The following is an 18,698-nucleotide window of genomic DNA, read 5'->3' as shown; positions in this document are numbered from 1 at the left end:
GTGGGTAAGTTTGAGACTTTTTTAATTACCTCCATATTGATGTCTTGACATCTTGCGATACATGTTTCTTAATTCACATATCACTGATTTTTATTTTGAAAGGGAAGCTGACCTCAAGGCTTTCACACAGTAATTCAATAATGAATTTCAAGACATCATCTATGAAGGGAACTTTGTGAAACATCTGAGCTGTTGGAGAGAAGAAGCCTGAAGATAACAGTAAGGTAAAACTTAAAAGTGCAACAACAAGACTCAAGACACCTTGAGGACGTGATCTGAACTTCTCACATGGTTTTAATAATGTAAAAAAAAACTGATAGTCTCTTCATTAATTACTTGACATTTGCATGTCTTGGTGTGATGTGACCCATACCTGTAAGCACTTTGCAGCCAGAGTTCATTTACAATTTGCATTTTATAATTAATCTTAGTCAACCTTTAATTAACAACAGCTTTACTCCTAGATATTCATTTTTACATTAACCTGTGAAAAGTAGTTCAAAATACACAAATTTGGTGCAATGAAAGACTGCATGAAGGATGTCTCAAGTTTTCTTCTTCCACAGGTTTAAATATGAAATGTCTGGCACGACTCTGAACATGAAACACTTGAAGACCTTCAGCTCCGGATGTTGAACTTCATAGCCGCTAACATGGTAAGTACATATGTACCGGTCACTTCCAGGAAAATAAAGTACTTTTTGCAATTTATTGATAAGAGAAAGCTAACTTAGACTCAGTCTGTTATTTAATCTTGTTAAACCAATCTCACAGTGTATCCTCTCAACAGCTTCTATTGCAGACCTTTAGACTGAAACATTATGAGTAATGATTTGCACTTAACATTTCACATTGTGAACCCTTTGATGACTCACAGTGCATCAAACTCACTCTCATGTTCACACTGGAAAAATACAGATGTGCTCCTGAAATGTTACAGTCTCCCAAGCTATGGTCAAAACAAGAACAACTACAAAACATGACAAAAAGACATCTAACTACATTAAACAACATACTCCACATAGAAACATTAACAACCCAAACAATTAATAATCGTTACATGATCAAAAATATGCAAAAGCTTATTAAACCAGATATTCAACACAACACAAAGCATGATGGGAAACAAAGCATGATGACACTTCCCTACAGTATTTTTCTGAATGCATTAACTTCCAATGACCTGTAATTTCATGTTGAATAAATTCATTAAGTCTTAAGTCTAAGAATATCTAGATATGAACATTGATGTAGTTGGCTCATAATGTATAACTGTGTATTACACACTTTATTCCTGTTAGGATGAGAATCTTTTTTTAGGTTGTGTTTTTTGGCATTTTTTGCCTTTGTTGGATTGGAAAGCTGGAGGGAGACAGGAAATGTGAAGAGTAGAGAGTGGGGGAAGACATGCAGCAAATGGTAGAGACCGGGAGTGGAACCTGCAACCACTACAACGAGGACTGTAGCTTCTGTATATGGGGAGCATGCTTAGACCACTAGACCACTAGACCACCAGCGCTTCAAGATAAGAATCTTAACTCTGTCATGTAAACAAGCTGCTTTGGCTTCAACTTAAAAACATCAATGTTAAAGCACAGCCTGGCACACAGTGGTTTGACTTCAGATCATATCAGAGCCATGCTGCTGTTTCCTGAAGCTTCAAGTCTTCTGCTGAGTTAAAACATGTTTAACTTAAACTCAGTACTTTAGATTTGAGAGTGCAGTCAGGAGGATTAAGGATATCTTTATTATCCAAGAGGGGCAATCGTTTCACAACAAGCAGTACCAATCAACCATCACACTGACAAGAGAGAGAAATATAGACACACTTAAATAAGATGATGGCAATAAAATAAATATCATAAATAATACAAAAAGTATGTTGAACCACTTTTCATTTTTTGATAGAAAGCACCATACATGATACAAACAACGAGTTACTCCTATAGCTCTTAACATTGAGTGTAAATGAAGTGAATTCTGTTGGAGCTTTTTTATAGAAGTTCTAAAAGGCTTTTAAAGAGTGAAACCTTCACTTTACATGTCCCAGTAAAAACATTCAACCTTCAAGGCGTGACATCAGTGTCCATGCTAACAAATGCTGTCAATAAGTTACTGGTGGAGAGTCAAAAAGAAGCAGGCCATAAATGATAATCTGCTCTTACAGTTGTGTAAAAGATTATACATCAGAGTGCGAAATAGATTTCAATACATTTCTGTGTCATAGTTACAGCATATTTAACTCTTCACTGCAGTTCTCAGGATCACTTGATAAATGTCTCTCCCTTTAGAATCCAGTGATCAAATGTCCCATCAGCACGTCGTCCCTGATCTTCATAAAGACTCTTTGGCCTTCACAGCTCTTTTGTGTTACTTACTTTTCTTTACAAATCTGAGAACTTGTGAGATGTTATTTATCTGAATGTATGTCTGAGTGCAGCTTGAGATGTCATGGCAGGCTGTCTTTTTTTATAATCCTAATTCAGCTGTTTGTTTAGCAGATGAGCCATGGAGGCATTTAAAGACCCTGACACACAGCTAAGCAGCCTGTAGTCAGTCAGTAATGTGGTGTATTGTGCGTATTATCACCTCTGTTAAAGGAGCCTCAGAGAGCAGAAGGACGAATGATTTGAAGCCTTTTTTTGTGTAGTCATTCAGAAAGTCATTCCTACTTTTATTTGATCTTTAAATGAAAACCAGGTTAAGCTAAATAATTTTATGATTGGAGTTACATTCACTGATGGCTGATACGTTTCCTGCTATTTGACCCCTTTTACACTGCAGTCAGAGCACCAATTACCCCTCTGAGGGACACCAGCAGCAGAATACAAAAAATACTACTATGAGCCAGAATACTGCGTATCCTTGTAAAGAATTCTTAACAAGAATCTACAATGAGAAGATAACCTGTTTTTTTTCTTACTCCATGAACCTCGTGCCACCAACATCCCAGAAAAGTGTTTGATCTGTGAGAAAGTTGAATAGAGGTCAATAAGAGCAGGGCTGACTCTATGACGCACAAACAGCATCTATCCAAACCTTCACTGAGTCTGCAGCCAGACAGGAAATCATTTTGCTTTTGTCACATTAACTGTAGTATATTTGAACACTGAAGCTGCACACCTGCTGCCCGATCAATAAGATAGTTTTTCCTTAAAGCTGCTGCTCTTTAGAAGTTTGAAAAGCACTTGAGAAACTATCTGAAAATGTTCACATCTCTCGGAAGGCCCTTCTCACATCTACTGAATGGCTTCAGTTAACATTAAGAATTGACCCCAAAGTAGTTACATAAACCTACCTACAGTTAACGTTAGTCTAATTTCAAACAATCTCCGCAATCTGTTCTACACGTATTTGAGCAGGCTGCTGTAGACCGCATGTAATGTCTTCCCGAAACACATACCAGTGAATACTGTGCCAGACTTTTGGCTATCCACATGCATTCCTACATTCACTATGTTGTTTACTGGCCAGATGATGATGTTACATCTCAGCTATTTACTTAAAGCTGCTGTTGGTAGTCGTGATATAAACATCAGTTCAGAGAGAGATTTGGAATCTCAACACTACTCCTCCCCTTTCTGCTCCCATAACCCCGCCCACAAAAGATTGTTGTGCTCGTTCTATGAGGAAGTAGTGGCTTCCCATCTAATCAGGGCGACGTAGTGGGGTCGCCACTCGACTAATCAGGACGGAGGATTGGAGATTAGCTATGATTGGTCCGTCATATTTACTTCACCAACCTATGAGTACTGATGGGTATTATGACCTTTTCTCCAAACCCAGCATAATAAAAGTAACGTTGACACCAGGATTTTACTTTGTTTCATAGAACACTGACATAGCAAGCCATGGGCTATCACAACACTGTTTCATCTTTGCAAACAGTTTTGTGATGTCCACTTCACTCAAATGTTAGCAGATTGGTAACGCATAGTGTGGTTTAAGTATGTCAATGATGCTTTGGATGCCAGCATTATCCACAACACTGTATGGAGGAGTATCCCAGAAAGTTGTGACCGCCTCAGTTAACTTTATGACAGTTGACAAAATATGACTCAAGCATTTCTGTGCAGAAAAACATCATCAATACTTGTTTTGGATTGTACTTTTTTGCAAATCATATATCTGGGTGATGCCTCCCTAAATGGTTTTGGAGATTTGCAATATTTCCACAATTGTTTACCTCCATGTTGCACCTCTTGCATATGGCCTTGCTTTTGTCCAGCTCTTCTGTCTTTTAGGTTTGTCAGTGCCTTCAGTGGAGCAGCTCTGCATCCTATCATGTTTTGAGGTACCCACCCTGTGTAGTGGCCTCATCTTGTTGCACAAAGGCTGGTCTTATGAGATGAGGGGCCATCCAAGGGAAAGTGGATATTTTTAAAGATTGATCTCAGGATTTTATGAATCGATATCTTATCATTAAAATAAAAATGGATTTGAAACAGAAAGAAACATATACATTTTTTAACTCAGCTCTATGGATTGTTCCTGTATTGGTTCCTGTATTACTCACAATGCTGATCTGTCCTGCCAAATGGTTCTCCACAAGGACTGTTTTTCTGTATGCAGCCATTCCCTACTCTGATTACAATCTGAAAAGCGTGCTTATGACACCAACAGTTGTTTCACCTACAAATTCTATATTCTTATCCAGGATATGTGAAGAGAAATTAGACTAAGTTGGACTCCCACATTTCCCTAAGTCTGACCCTGGTCTTTCACACCTGAGTCACATTATCAGGAGATTTCTTTACAGAGAGTTTGACAGCCACTTATAACTATCTTATCAACATATGGGCCTGGCTCACATGGACAAGTTTAAAAATGGCATCAGTCTTTCTTAGAGGCCTACAGCTCAGGCCTGATGTGTTACTTTGAAATATTAGTTAAGGATGTGGTTTCCCTGGTAGATTTGAATACCTGACAGTGTGAAAACAGGTCAGGTAGATCTCAGATAAAAAATGAATACCAAACTGGATAAAACATCCAAATTGATAACATTTCCCCAGCAGACTGGAGGTTTTATGTGGCGTGTGCAGTGTGGTTAAAACCCTTGCTGAAACTCCTTGAATGATATTCTGATTGTTGCATCACATCATAGATCTGATATGATAACCTGCCTGTTAACACACCTGCCTATCAGACACATTTATTTAACTAACCTGCAGCCTGCTGAGAGCTCAGATGATGATGATCAGTCAGAGCAGCAGTGATGTGACAGCTCTGCCTGCCTCAGATGATTCGTGCTGCATGTAAATGTTGTCATCAGATGATCCATGGCTGTGCTCGCGGTGACCTATACTGATAATATGTCTGCGATGAGGATGTGGACGCTCCATGATCTCATCTGGCGGGCCTCTTTGCGGGATATTGACCGCGCTTTGTTTGGAGATGCGTCTTCATTTCTGCCACCCCGGGACCCTCATATTCCCAAAGTCCCAGCGAGCATTGCGTCTCCGCTTTGTGTCGGCCGATGACCTTTTCCCACAGCAGTCCGACTTGATTAGCACATCAGGCGGGACAATGAGTGTCCGCCCTGTACACAGCCATCACCCACATCCCTTTATCAATGTCCTGTAATTAAAATGTCACCGTTTAATTTTCGAGCCATCGCTTTCCTCTCGGCGGAATCTTTCCTCCAATAAAAAGTGCAATCGAAACGCTCTTTTCACTGGAAACAAAAAAGGATGCAGAGAAAGCGTTTAGGTGAGGCGAGCAGAGAGGGATCAATAGGCCCTTTAGTCCGCGAAGAGGATTGATCGCTCTCTAAAATGGGATTTATAGGGGTCATGCTTTTATAGGCTGCTGATACAACTGTTAATTATAAAACATTTGGCCTCAATTGCTGCTGTTATTAAACCTGTCCTGATTGAGCAAGCTTGATTTATCTCTCTGTATGACTGAATGCAAGTTTTGATGAAAAATAAAGCTCTAATTATAACATGAATAAGTCAGATATGTTCCAGCTGCTCTGCCGCGTGCAGGGCTTTGACTTGACTCGCAGATCGCTGTCGTTAAAACAGTTCCTTCTGTTGTCACAGTCAGACGTGTCACCCTGAGTTTTAAAGCAACTGTTTAAAATGGACCCGTTTTTTTTTTTTACCTTTGTGTCCTGCAATTATGACAGAAAGCCAATCAAAACAAGTCATCCTCCTTATCTTTAGTCTGCATGATTGTATTGGACAATAATGTGACAGGCGTTGAGATAAGAGGTTTGATCACGATCTCAAGATGCTGATAACACACAGACAAAATCAATTAATAAAGCAACAGATTCAGGAGAAACCCGCCATATGTATTTACTTCTATAAGTATTAACTGTGCAAAAGTTTAAAAACTAATTAAAACTTAAAAATTAAAACTAGCCTTTGACATATTCTATAATACAGGGGTTCCCAAAGAGTGGGTCGGGACCCCCTGGGGAGTCGTGAGATGTCTTCCAGAAAGGTGTTTTTTTTGTCTCAAATGAGTACATTTTACCCATTATAGTAAAAAACATTGGCAAAAATAGTAGCTAACCTGAAATAAAACCTTGAAAATAGAACATGTGATGAGATTTCTGCCTGTCTTTTTGCCAGATGACTCCTAAGTTTAGGGTTAGTGAACAGAGAATTATCAAATATATTATATATATATATAAATATATATTATATTATAAAAGTATCAGTAGCAGTAGGTTAATTCATAATGGCACAGGAAACACAGCCATATGCTAGGCAAATCTTCTCCAGACCAGCTAAATGAAGCCACATTAAATGAGTCTTTGGCACCTATATTTCGGGGGTCAAGGGCTAAAAAGTTTGGGGGCCCTTGCCATAATACACTAAGTACCATGGGGGGCAGTGCAGAAGTTATCCCACTTGATGATGTGTTTCTGCACAAAAATGCTTGAGTCATATATTTTACTAAAGTTAAGTAAATAAATAAATAGTCCGTGGTCATTCACGCAAACGCCTCTTACAGGACTTCAAACAGCACTCTATAAATTGTAAATCAACTGCTTGTTAAACGTAATTTCCAAAATAAAAGTCCCATCTAGTGCCTTATTAAATAATCCATCAGGTGTGGTTCACCTGGTGAGTCTGGACTCCCGATGACTTCAACCTGAATCGCCTCAACGGTTCAGGTTAAAGGTTTGTTTAAACAATTGAGCGCATATGAATGAGGGTCGAGTCATTTGTGTCCAACAGTAACAATAAAGAGCTCGCCTAAAATTACCGCTGAAATGTCTAATTAAAACCTCCTCGCTGCTGATCCACACACGTCAGCTCACGTTTCCTCTGGAAGAAGCGGCGACAATGGCTGCATTCAGGTCTGCGGTGTAAATAATTAAAAAGAGAGGAATAATTACAGTATAAAATTGTAATTATTGGCGGGGGCTGCAGGGGAAGCCTCTCATGCTGAAAGACGAGAGGACGCGCTGAGGATCGGGTTCAGCATCAATATTGCAGGGAGGTAAAACTGGCGAGCTCAGGCTGCAAAAACACACACACACACACACACACACACACACACACACACACACACACACACCCACACACACACCCACCCACACCCACCCACACACACACACACACACACACACACACACACACACTCTTGATGCTTCACACACTGTACACACTCTTTATTTTCTGTCCTCACACACTCTCACCACCACGAGTGTGGTGTGGTTCGTTTATCTGCTGTCCTGATAAACTGTCCTAAAACGTACTGAACTGTTGTTTTCTCCTTCCTGCTCTCTGTGCCAAAATATTTAAAATGATTATAAATGAAGTTATTGTTATTTTAGCTGAAAAAAGCAGAGTTTGTCCATCAGTTTGGAGCAGGGCCGGTCTTAGAGTTTCTGGGGCCCACAGTGAATCATTGAATATGTGGCTCTTTTTAGTAGATTGTCACCATACTAAGCTTGCTTCTGTGTTTGTGGCGCTGATCATTGCAGTTTTTCTGTTGATCATATTTCACTATAAGACAGAAAATCTCCAGCCTTGTCCTCTCATACTTAGATTACTTGCCTCAGAGTGAATATCGTCTGATAAGAGCACACCTTGAACACAGGTGAGTTTGAGAATAAAACTGTATAATTAAACTGATGTTGGTGTACCCTCATTTTTAGAATTTTTGTTTATAAAGTATCATATCAGATATTGGTTAATTTTACAGATTTAAACAACATTAGCTCATAATTTCTACCTTTTAATAGTGAAGAGTTTTTTGAAAAATGTGCCGAAATATTTATTTAGTGGGACGTTTTAGATTTAGAAAAGACAACTGTGAATTCACTGATTTTGTTTGCTTTTAGGTACTTTAGCTTCTTATCAGCCAACACACTTTGTTGGTTAAGCTGATATTGACCTGATTTATCGGCCCACATCCTGACAACACTGAGGAGGAGGCAGAGGATTCCTGCAAGGGTTTATTCCATGGAGAATCTTAGATCAAAGAGAACTTACATGTGTTATATTTTCATTGGTGGAAACCCTCTGTAAGAAAGGGTGGGGGCCTGTGTGCTGGCTCGTTCATCAGACTCTCTCTCATTCATACTTGATCATTCTTGATTCCCTATCTTCACTCATTACTTCACAGATTTACCTCTGTCCATTTCAAACACTGTGTCTCCTTCTGTGTCCACCTGCTGCAGGTATTGACTATCGGTGCAGGACATCAGCGTGGCCAAACGATCGGTCATTGATCCGGTTATTAATAATAAATGAAGGGGTTTGAGGCAGCCATTTGGATTGACTCTTACCATTTACATCACTGACATTAAGATAGTAATTAATTTCTTTACAGATTATTGAGCCAACTTTGTTCTCTCTCTCTCTCTCTCTCTCTCTCTCTCTCTGTGTGTGTGTGTGTGTGTGTGTGTGTGTGTGTGTGTGTGTGTGTTTGTTTGTTTGTGTGTGTGTGTGTATGTGTGTGTATGTGTGTAAAGGTGGCCTGAGGCATCAGTGTAATAATCAGCTCTTCTCAGATTTACTTCTTTATCAAATGAATATTTAAAACGCCAAGAATGATTTGACGCACGAACAAAAGGCTCCAAATTCAAGATACCTTTATTTTGTTTGATTAATATCTTATTATGTTCTTCGACTCTGTGCTCCAGCCTCAGATTGATTTGCGTTGCGGCCGTGGAAGCCCAACAGATGGTCGTGTAACTTGATAAATGCGCGCGGGCCTTTTATCTTTCCTGTTGCCCTCCAAAGTGCCACGCGCTTTACCTCTTGTTTCTCAGCTCGCTCCCACTGCGGTGGAAATAATACAGCGTGGGAATGAGTTCAGCAAAAATGGTGCTCTAAACACACTGAGCACACGGTGCATGATCAGATAAGCCAGTGGTGGTTTTCCAATATGGGGTACGGGGACCCCTGCCGGGTCCTTGACTGGGTCCAGGGAGTCACAATTATCACTGTTCTAATTTAAGTAAATTCTGGCATCTTTACACAGATGTTTCCCAGACAATGTGACGTGCTCTTTGTTTTAATTACATGCAAGAACAAATATATTCAGAAACATCAGTGTAAGGGCCGAAATGTTTCTCCATTTGGGGTCAGCGGGGGTCTAATTGTGCGTGATATTGTCCCTGCTTTTGATTTGTGCGTCAGAGCTGCAAAATTGTGAATTATCAAAACGAGTGTGTAGCTGCTCAGCACGTCTTTGGGAGCAAGGAAGAGAGAGGAGGAGAGCTATTACACATCAGCATGACAGGAGAGAGAGAGAGAGAGTGTGTGTGTGTGTGTGTGTGTGTGAGAGAGAGTAAGAGAGAGAGAGAGGGGAGGGGAGGGAGAGAGAGAGAGAGAGAGAGGGGTGCCATGTGCTTCCTGTCTACAAGCCATTCACCTCCCTTGGATCCAGCGCGATGGAGGTCTTTGCTGCTGCTACTGCACCCAAATAATCTGAAAGAAAGACTCCAGCTCAGAGTGTCTACTAACAGAGCGCCTTGTCTGTGACACCGTCCCTCTCTGGATTCACTGGGGCTGTATTTCCTCCTATTCCCATTTTAATAATCATTTTGCATCCCTATAGTCCTGCTGGAGTGTGACGGCTTTGAAGGAGAGAAAGGTATGTCTCTTAATCATTTTCACATTACACTGGTATTATTTTGCGCTCGTTCCCTTGTTTTCTTGCTTGTTTATTTGCATTATTCATTTTAAACTGTAGGTTAATTTTTCACATAAAACAGATGTAGTAAAATCAGTATTTTCATTATTATTATTAAACTCGCTGAAGGATGGTTAGTGTGTATTTTACGGCCTCTGTAAAGCCACTGACATGGTGTATAAAGTAAGTACGCGCAGGTGACCGTGGGACAGGCCTGCTCCACTATAATATCGAGCAACTGGCTGAGGTTAATCTGCGCAGAAGCTTTAATTATATATAGGGCTAGTCTTTTATTAACAATGCGAAGACGCGCTCGTGGATCTGTGTAATTACCAGGAAAGCAGCTTACACTTGTTCTTTTCCTCTCTGCTAAGCGCATTGGCGCAGCTCAGGCTGCATTTTCCTTCTGTCCTTATCCGCGCATAAGGATCTTATGTGACTCTTAAGCAGTTGCCCTGTAAGTGCTGAGCCGATTTTGGAGATAAGAGCAGCAGCAGATCCACCTCCGCACAGGAACCCGGATTACCTGAAAGAGGAGGCCGAACACGCGGAGGAATGGAGGAGAAATAACTATCAACGAGACGACTGATTGATTTCACTTTTACATATCAACTGCTCAAAAAGCCTGTCAGTCATAATTTCCCACCTTTTAAATGTATTTCGGTGTTATAATATGAATATTTAATATTTCTATATTATGGTTATTAAATGTATTAATATTAATTGCTCTATAACGGACACTAGCAGTTATATGAACATTCCATAGTTAAATTAATTACTGTATAGATACAATATGAAATAAGAATTATATTAATTATTATTAATCGTCTGTTGTATGTTAAATGTGGACGAAAACTTCATACTTCCTCCTGCAGTATTAAAATATTTGTTTTCATTTTTACATTTTTTTCATGAGGCCTTTATTTTTTTTTATTTCTTTAAAATATTTATGATTTATTTTCTTTCTTTTTTTGTAGTTTCCAGTTTTCAAAGGCCTAATCTAAATCATTTGAGCACGATGCACTGAAAATGTTGCTGTTATTGCACACCAGCTCACTCTCGCTGTTCTATTGACAGACTTCCAGGGATGGAGTCGACGCCCGGACAGCTTCGAGACGCTGGACGAGACTCCAGCTCATCCCCCAGTTCAAAGCAGGACGCCCAGAGCTTCTCTAGCCCGGGCCCTCTCAGACCCAACCAGGTGAGCGAGACCTCCCTGTACGGGGTGCCCATTGTATGCCTGGTCATAGACGGCAAGGAGAGACTGTGCCTGGCGCAGATTTCAAACACCCTGCTGAAGAACTACAGCTACAACGAGATCCACAACCGCCGCGTCGCTTTGGGCATCACCTGTGTGCAGTGCACTCCCGTGCAGCTGGAGCTCCTGCGACGCGCGGGGGCCATGCCCATCTCCTCCAGGCGTTGCGGCATGATCACCAAGCGGGAGGCCGAGAGGCTCTGCAAGTCCTTCCTGGGAGCGCACAGTCCCCCGAAGCTTCCAGAGAATTTTGCATTTGATGTTACTCACGACTGCGCGTGGGGCTGCAGAGGCAGCTTCATCCCTGCCAGATACAACAGCTCCAGGGCAAAGTGCATCAAGTGCAGCTTTTGTAACATGTATTTCTCTCCAAATAAATTCATTTTCCACTCCCACCGCACAGCAGAGTCAAAATACCTGCAGCCGGACGCGGCAAACTTCAACTCGTGGAGACGACACCTGAAACTAACTGACAAAAAGGCTGACGACATTACACACGCATGGGAGGATGTAAAGGCCATGTTCAATGGAGGGAGCAGAAAGAGGACTCTGCCCATGAGCAGCTCGGGAATGTCCTCATCGATGAAATCCCAGGCCTCGTCCAGTCTGGCCCAAAGAAGCTCCCCTGAGGTCCCCCACAAAACTTTACGCTGCGACGATGATCATGGGAGTAATAGCCTGAGTTTGCCGAGCGGTGCGCGGACCTACCCAGTCATCCCCGTGCCCAGCAAGAGCTTTGGCATGCTCCAAAAGATCCCCCCACCCCTGTTCCCCCACCCCCCCAATGGCTTCCCGAGCTACGGCCTGTGTCCGAAGAAGAGCGACGGATTGCCTGACGCGAGTAAAACCAACGTGTCTGGAGTGTTTTGGCCTGGCGCGAAGGACAGCCTCTACCCTGCGTTCCCCATGTTCTGGCCTACAGCCGGAGGCCTCCCCATGCCGCCCTACACCGGATCCCCTCCAAAACCTCCACCTGAGCTGCCAGGCGTCCGGCAGAGCGAGCTCGACTTATCTGACCAAAGCGACCGGGGCACACACACACCCAAAGACTCGAACCATCACCCTCTCCATCAGCAGGACGGGGGAGAGCGCTGCCCCAGCTCTCAGTCCTCCACCACCCGAAACGATGAAGACAAGTCTGGAGACGAGACCCCTCAGAGGAAAATCAGCTACATCTCGGCCTTCAGACCCGTGGTCAAAGACGCAGAGACCATCGCCAAACTCTACGGTAATCGGGACGGCTACAGCGCGCGTCCTGCTGGCTACCTGTCCCCGGATTTTGTCAGCGAGAGCTCCAGTTACAGATCCATCTCACCGGACAGAGACAGCGTGGTTGATGAAGACGATGACCCAGACGTGGATGTGGAGTCAAACCGAGGGCAGGACGAGGACGAGCCGATCCAGATCTCGCCGGGAGGAGAGCACCGTGACTCCCCTGTGCTGGACCGGGTCTCCTCCGGTGCTGAGGAGAGTCCAGAGCGGCCTGACACCTCCAGCCCCGGAGCAGTAGCAGTGGCATCACCGGGGGACTCTGTGCACACCGGGTCATCGGATGAGGACAGACGGATGCGTAATGGCTCTCCTCTTCACGAAGTAAGATCAGATTAAATGAAACTTTAATGATCCCCGCGGGGGGAGGCTGAATTGTCGCAGTATCGTGGAGAACATGATGATGAGAGTTTATAGAGGAGGGGAGGCCGATAAAAATGTCATCAAGATCAATTGACACAGATTTTAAAAATCAGCTGTTTATATTTGATGGGCAGATTTTAGAAACATTAGTTGAATTAAAAGAAATGCTTATGAATCACTCATTTGTAGAAATGACCTTGTCGTAGTACCAATACGCAAGGCAGCAGGGCAAAGGTTTAACTCTCACATCAGTGTGAATATTAGAAACAAATCTCTGATAAACACACTTTGATTTGATAGCTGCTTAAACAAGCCCGGCTTTCTGTTTCCAAACAGGGTAAGGTCTTAATGTGAAGCCTTTATTTCTCCTATCCAATGATTACTTTCCCGCGTCTGTTTAATTATTCTAACATTTTCAACACCAGATCAATGTTTCTGACAAAATCCGTCTTTAAGGAATCACATTACCATCTCCACAACAAATCTGGCTTTTGATGTTTTCTTCTTTAAAGATAAGAAGGCCTCAATTAGGTGAAGAATGGCAGTAAATAACATGTAATTGTTGTGCGTTATTAAACGTGTGTGTGCTTTCTTTTACAGGTGTACGTTCATGGAAAGGACAGCCACGTGCTCCTCAACGAGCCCCTGTCGTTTGGGTCCAAACAATCGAGCAGCCCCCGCAGATCTAACGGTGATTATTAAGCCAATTGAGGGTTTTTGATGCAAATGTTTTTTTGGTTTTTGTATCCTTTTCTCTGAAAATCTGTGCCCCTTCTTTTGTTCAGGTGTTCATCACGTGTCTGAAACCCAGAACCAGCGAAACGCAGCATCCTATCAGGAGCAAAAAGACAGACAAGGTTTTTAATTAGGCTCTCCTGTTTCTTTCTTATTAATTCAATTATTACAAAATAAACCTACCAATCCCCTCCTTTTAATGCTTTACTTTATTTCCATAGAAGTCTTTTACAACATCACAGAATCATGGTATCCTTTGCCACACGGCTGCTTTTTGAGGTCATGAGTTTTGTTGTTTTTGTGCAGCCGATGGAGCTTTACGCATCGACATCAGCGTGCACGAGAGAGATCTGGAGAGCGTGGCCAAAGGTGAGAGGGTGTTTCAGGGTCAAAAGAAACAAAAGGGGGGAAATAAGTAGCAGGTGATACTAATTATCATCAGCAATTAATCCCGTTTAGATTAACATTCGGATGTATGTGTCAACAAATGTACATTCATACAGCAGCTGAACAGGTCTGGTCATCACATTTAATTAACAATAATACTTATTTTTAATGTAGTAAATTAAATGTAATTACTAGAGCTAATTATTTGCTGATGAGATTTAATTTTCGTATTTTATAAAACCAATTTAAACTCTTCAGTTTAATCATTAAAAAAAGATTGTGTGTAATATTAATGTCAAACACCGAGTTCAGCTCATTTTACATGCAGATAAATGCCCGTGGCCTGCTAACGATGACGTGCCAAAACCTTAATGTGAATTTACATTTTTGTGGGCCTAAAGTGTTTCCATAGTTGTTAACCACTTAATCACGAGATGTGGGAGTTTTGACTTATTATTGTAAGAGGAAATCGTTTAGAGGCTATTAATATTTTAACGAACAGAGCCATAACCCCGAGGCACTGCAGCTAATTATTTTACAACGCTTGGAAAAACCCCGGGACTCCATTATTATCGTCTCAGGCTCCAGGCAGTGCGCGGCAATTACTGTGGCAGCGAGCACAGCAAAGCGCACATGCACTGGGCTGCTACGGAGGACGTAAACGCACCTTTACTGGGCTCACATAAATCTCTATGTGCAAAAAATTCAAAATATATCAGTTTAAATGATGTGAGGTAGATTTTTGAGGATATTGTTGCTGATTTGTGTGGTTACCTGCATTGAGGTGCAGCATATCTTAATGCAGAACCTCCCTGCTTGTTATTCAGAGGGGCTGGAGCTGCGATATGTGGGATGTTTCAGTATTTCTGGGTTAATGATGACATAATTCGCTTCATATCATTGTAAAGTCATATAAATCTACTGGCATTAAATCTGACACGTTTGCTTTTTCAGAGGAATTGCAGAAGCAGCTTGTGGAGCAAGTGGAGCTGAGAAAAAAGTTGGAGCGAGAGTTTCAGCATTTAAAAGGTAGGACAAAGTGAGTCTGATTGCATGCAGTACAAAAGCTTTGGTAGGATGTGTTTCCAGCTTTGGTTGGATCTTGAACCTTGTCCTTGTAGCCCATAGAGGAGCAAGTCATTCTGTCCTTTAAATCTTGGAGTATTTCTTTAGAATTTATCTCCACAATGTCAGAGAGTTTCCATCTTACGTGGCCTTCGGTACTCTTCAGATAATTTTCAGGATCAAATGAAGCGTGAGCTGTCCTACAGAGAGGAAATGGTCCAGCAGCTGCAGATTGTTCGAGGTTGGTCTCTCTCTCTCTCTCTCTCTCTCTCTCTCTCTCTCTCTCTCTCTCTCTCTCTCTCTCTCTCTCTCTCAATCTCTCTCTCTCTCATCACTCTGTGCCTCCATACATTATGAATGTAAAGCAGATGTAGATCAGTGCTCTTTAAGTTTATGTGGAAAAGCAGAGCCATATGAGAGCATTTAAGCCTCATAAATCAATCAGAATCTGTAAACTAAAACAGAAATGAAAAGTGACACTTGCATATTGAAATAGCAACGATATGTTTGCAGCCTTTTTCCTGTAAACTCCATATTTCCCTCCTGCAGTTTGGTTAATTATTAGATATAAAAAGGTGAAATAGAAACCATGTTGTTTTGTTTGCAATGGTTATTTTCTCCTAAATCGTGCTCTGGAAAATAGAAAAGACAGACCATTATGTGGTGCCATATCAGTTACATGCAGTAGACAGCAACTAAAGCCGGCGTTAAAGGATTGGTTTCATGTTACACTAGTTTAAATACAGGGTTCAAGTACACACAGGGGTCACTCTAAATACCATAGGGGGCAAACGGCACAATTTACACCTCCAACACACTACATAGAAACTTACAGCTACATCTAAATATTTTTTGAGCCTTTTTTCATACTTTATTCTTGTTATGTTTGGATAGACACTTTGTGCAGCGAGTTGGACCAAGAGAGAAAGGCTCGTTATGCAATACAGCAGAAGCTAAAAGGTAATTTTATCTGGTCCGAGAGAGGAACATGAATGCACACATACAAACATAAATATGCAAGTGCTACTTTTTTATTTAACATCCTCTGTTATCAGTGTGATGGATATCAGTTCGACACCATGAAAGGAATGGTTCACATATTTTGAAGTCTGTCTAAAAACAATCCTGTCATGCACAGGTGTGCACTTTGACTGCTGGCGCTCACTCTTAATGTCCTTTGTGTTTCCTGTGCTCTGGTTTGAAATTGGTCCCATTTTTGTTGTAGTGAAACAGAAAATTCTCATTTCTGTACCAAAAAAAGGCACAAAAAATAGTAAAGCAACAGCAGATTAATGTCTACATAATTCTATATTACTGTAAATCCAGTGTCTCTCTTTAAAGTTGTGTTCCATTTAATAGAAAACGTCTTCACTTTGTTAAGAACCCTCCTTAAAGCCCTCATCACTGAAAACACTGCAGAGAAATCTGTTTACATCCAACAGGCTGAAGGATTTAAAATATCAGCATAACATGTTTTAATAGTTTAAGCAGGAAAAGTTATTGTATCAATAAAATAAAGCTACAACATTGTGTGTTGCAAACAAACTGTGAATTAATCATGACGTAAATGAAGCATGTGACTTTAACGCCAACTGAGGAGACTAAAAATAGTGTCAGTGAACATGAGATGTGTGTGGAATGATGCAGAGACGGTAATTTTCTTCAAATTAATTCATCAGACAAATACAAACAATATTTCCGTCATGCTCTTCTCTGTTGAGGTAGCAGCATTATTATTTCCTCTTGTTGCACCCACTCCCTCATGCAGCAGTTTGATGGCACCACACCAGAGATTAACATCGCCAGCTGTTTGAAGTAGCACCAAATATTTGCTCAATGATAGAAAATGGATATTCACTTTGATTCTCTCTTCAGAAGCAATTGTTCTGGAAGCTCAGCTGAGTTTATGGCTACATTTAAATGAAGATCTGACTTCTGAAAACACATGGGGGTTTATTTTAACTTAAAGCTCTTGTGAGGAGTTTTTAGCTGATTATGAAACAGACTGAAATTAATCCTGATACCTTTTTATGACCTACAACAGCAAACCAGACAAAATTCAACGAAACAGTTTTTGTCTATATCATAATTTTTATGACTCAAACTGCTGCTGGGGAGATATCAGGTGAAGTGACCAGCTGCATGCTGCAGGAAGAGAGTTTTTTTTTCTACAGTGAAGATAAACAGAAAATGTCTGTCAATAAAAGCAGGATTACCCAAACATAAATCTAGACAAAGCTAACTCTGCTGTTGGAGGGAATGTAGAGAAGTGATGTTTGAAAAAAAGTTTGAACATGCTCATATATTTTTTGGTCCTGCCAGCTTATTCAGCCTTTCTGGAAGGAAGAAGCAACAATTATATCAAAAACTCACCATCAGTACAACATCCACCTCGCTCTGCCTCAGACATGCCTCTGATGGACTGAGTAAACACAGTGCTTATTTCCGTAGGATTTTGCTGGCATCAAGTGAAAAGGCTGTTACAAAGTATATGCTTCAGAAGAGCTGCCTTACTGCCGGTCTCTTTATTAGTATTGTTCAACAACTACATCTTTTAGAACAAATGTCCTTTTTTTTTTAGACAGCATGGAAAAGCACCGGGGGTAAAACGCTGGGAAAATGGTACAATTGTTCCTCCAGTGAAAAAAAAAACTTGCATACACGTATTGATCACTCAATGACCTCATGTTTTTTCTTTTCTGTCTGCCTCACACTTGTTGTTTTTTTCATATTTTAAAACTTCATTAATGAAAAGTTAAAAAGAAGAAAAGAAAGCAGGGTATGATTTTTTGCTAAAAACAACACTTTTGCATGTTCAAGAAAAAAACAGCAATGAGATAATAGGCACCAGTTTGTCCACAGGGGGCGCCAAAGTCAACACAAACAGACAGCTCCTCACAGGAGATCTAAAAAGCATTGAAAGATTCCAACTAGATGTGCATGAATTAAACTCAGTAAGCTTCATGTTAACCTTAAAGAGTCTTCCAGAGCAAGGACTCTGTATCCCAAACATTCAGAACACGTTTAGAGCTCTTTATGGACAGGAGAGACAACTGCAAAATCCCCAAACCACGTCAGTGTGCATGTCGGTATCAGCATATTGTTCAAGGACAGACATGAAAAAATGTGAACTCATCCTTTAAAGCAATAAGAAACAAGCAAACAAAAGCATACACCTTTTAAAGTGATATTTTTGAGTATTGTGTTTGTGTTTTATGTGCATATTCTCACTGATGGACTGGTTGTCCCCAGAAGCTCACGACGCCCTTCATCATTTCTCCTGTAAGATGCTCACACCTCGCCAGTGTACCGGAGCCTGCACCTTCAAACCCCCGCTGCTGCCCCCGTAATGCCCGGCACCACCTGGCACCGCCCTCACCTGACCCCAGCACAGCCAAAAAAGAAAAATATACACCCCAACACACACACATTCACCTCACATAAACATACACACACTCTGCTGTATAGATTCACCTCTGATTTTAGCACTTCAGTGAACTGGCAGTGACCTCACCTC

At 41.3% G+C, this 18,698-nt stretch overlaps 1 protein-coding gene across 2 annotated transcripts; it reads left to right on the top strand.

The window, feature by feature from the left end:
• The first annotated feature begins 9,793 nt into the window (after nucleotides 1-9,793).
• LOC117810257 (SKI family transcriptional corepressor 1 homolog-B-like) lies at nucleotides 9,794-18,640 on the top strand. 2 transcript variants are annotated; one of them, XM_034679985.1, is made up of 9 exons: nucleotides 9,794-10,065; nucleotides 11,182-12,955; nucleotides 13,595-13,685; nucleotides 13,780-13,851; nucleotides 14,036-14,098; nucleotides 15,071-15,145; nucleotides 15,348-15,422; nucleotides 16,076-16,141; nucleotides 18,434-18,640. In XM_034679985.1, exons 2-9 carry the CDS (start codon nucleotides 11,192-11,194, stop codon nucleotides 18,529-18,531), a joined length of 2,304 nt encoding a protein of 767 aa, XP_034535876.1. In that variant the 5' UTR covers nucleotides 9,794-10,065; nucleotides 11,182-11,191; the 3' UTR covers nucleotides 18,532-18,640. The 2 variants fall into 2 exon arrangements, 1 of the variants encoding a protein (XP_034535876.1); XR_004630745.1 differs by lacking the exons at nucleotides 15,348-15,422; nucleotides 16,076-16,141; nucleotides 18,434-18,640 and having other exon boundaries at nucleotides 13,951-14,098; nucleotides 15,071-15,124.
• The last annotated feature ends 58 nt before the right edge of the window (nucleotides 18,641-18,698 follow it).

The sequence above is a fragment of the Notolabrus celidotus genome, chromosome 3, assembly GCF_009762535.1.
Source record: "Notolabrus celidotus isolate fNotCel1 chromosome 3, fNotCel1.pri, whole genome shotgun sequence".
Taxonomy (NCBI): Eukaryota; Metazoa; Chordata; class Actinopteri; order Labriformes; family Labridae; genus Notolabrus; species Notolabrus celidotus.
This window is presented reverse-complemented; position numbering and strand designations above follow the sequence as displayed.

What these genes read in the sequence shown, in the direction of transcription:
- LOC117810257 (XM_034679985.1), top strand. Translation starts at nt 11,192, where the DNA reads ATGGAGTCGACGCCCGGACAGCTTCGAGACGCTGGACGAGACTCCAGC. An exon ending in TCTGGAGAGCGTGGCCAAAG is followed by an intron (nt 14,099 to 15,070) that starts GTGAGAGGGTGT and finishes TTGCTTTTTCAG; the next exon opens with AGGAATTGCAGAAGCAGCTT. An exon ending in GCAGCTGCAGATTGTTCGAG is followed by an intron (nt 15,423 to 16,075) that starts GTTGGTCTCTCT and finishes ATGTTTGGATAG; the next exon opens with ACACTTTGTGCAGCGAGTTG.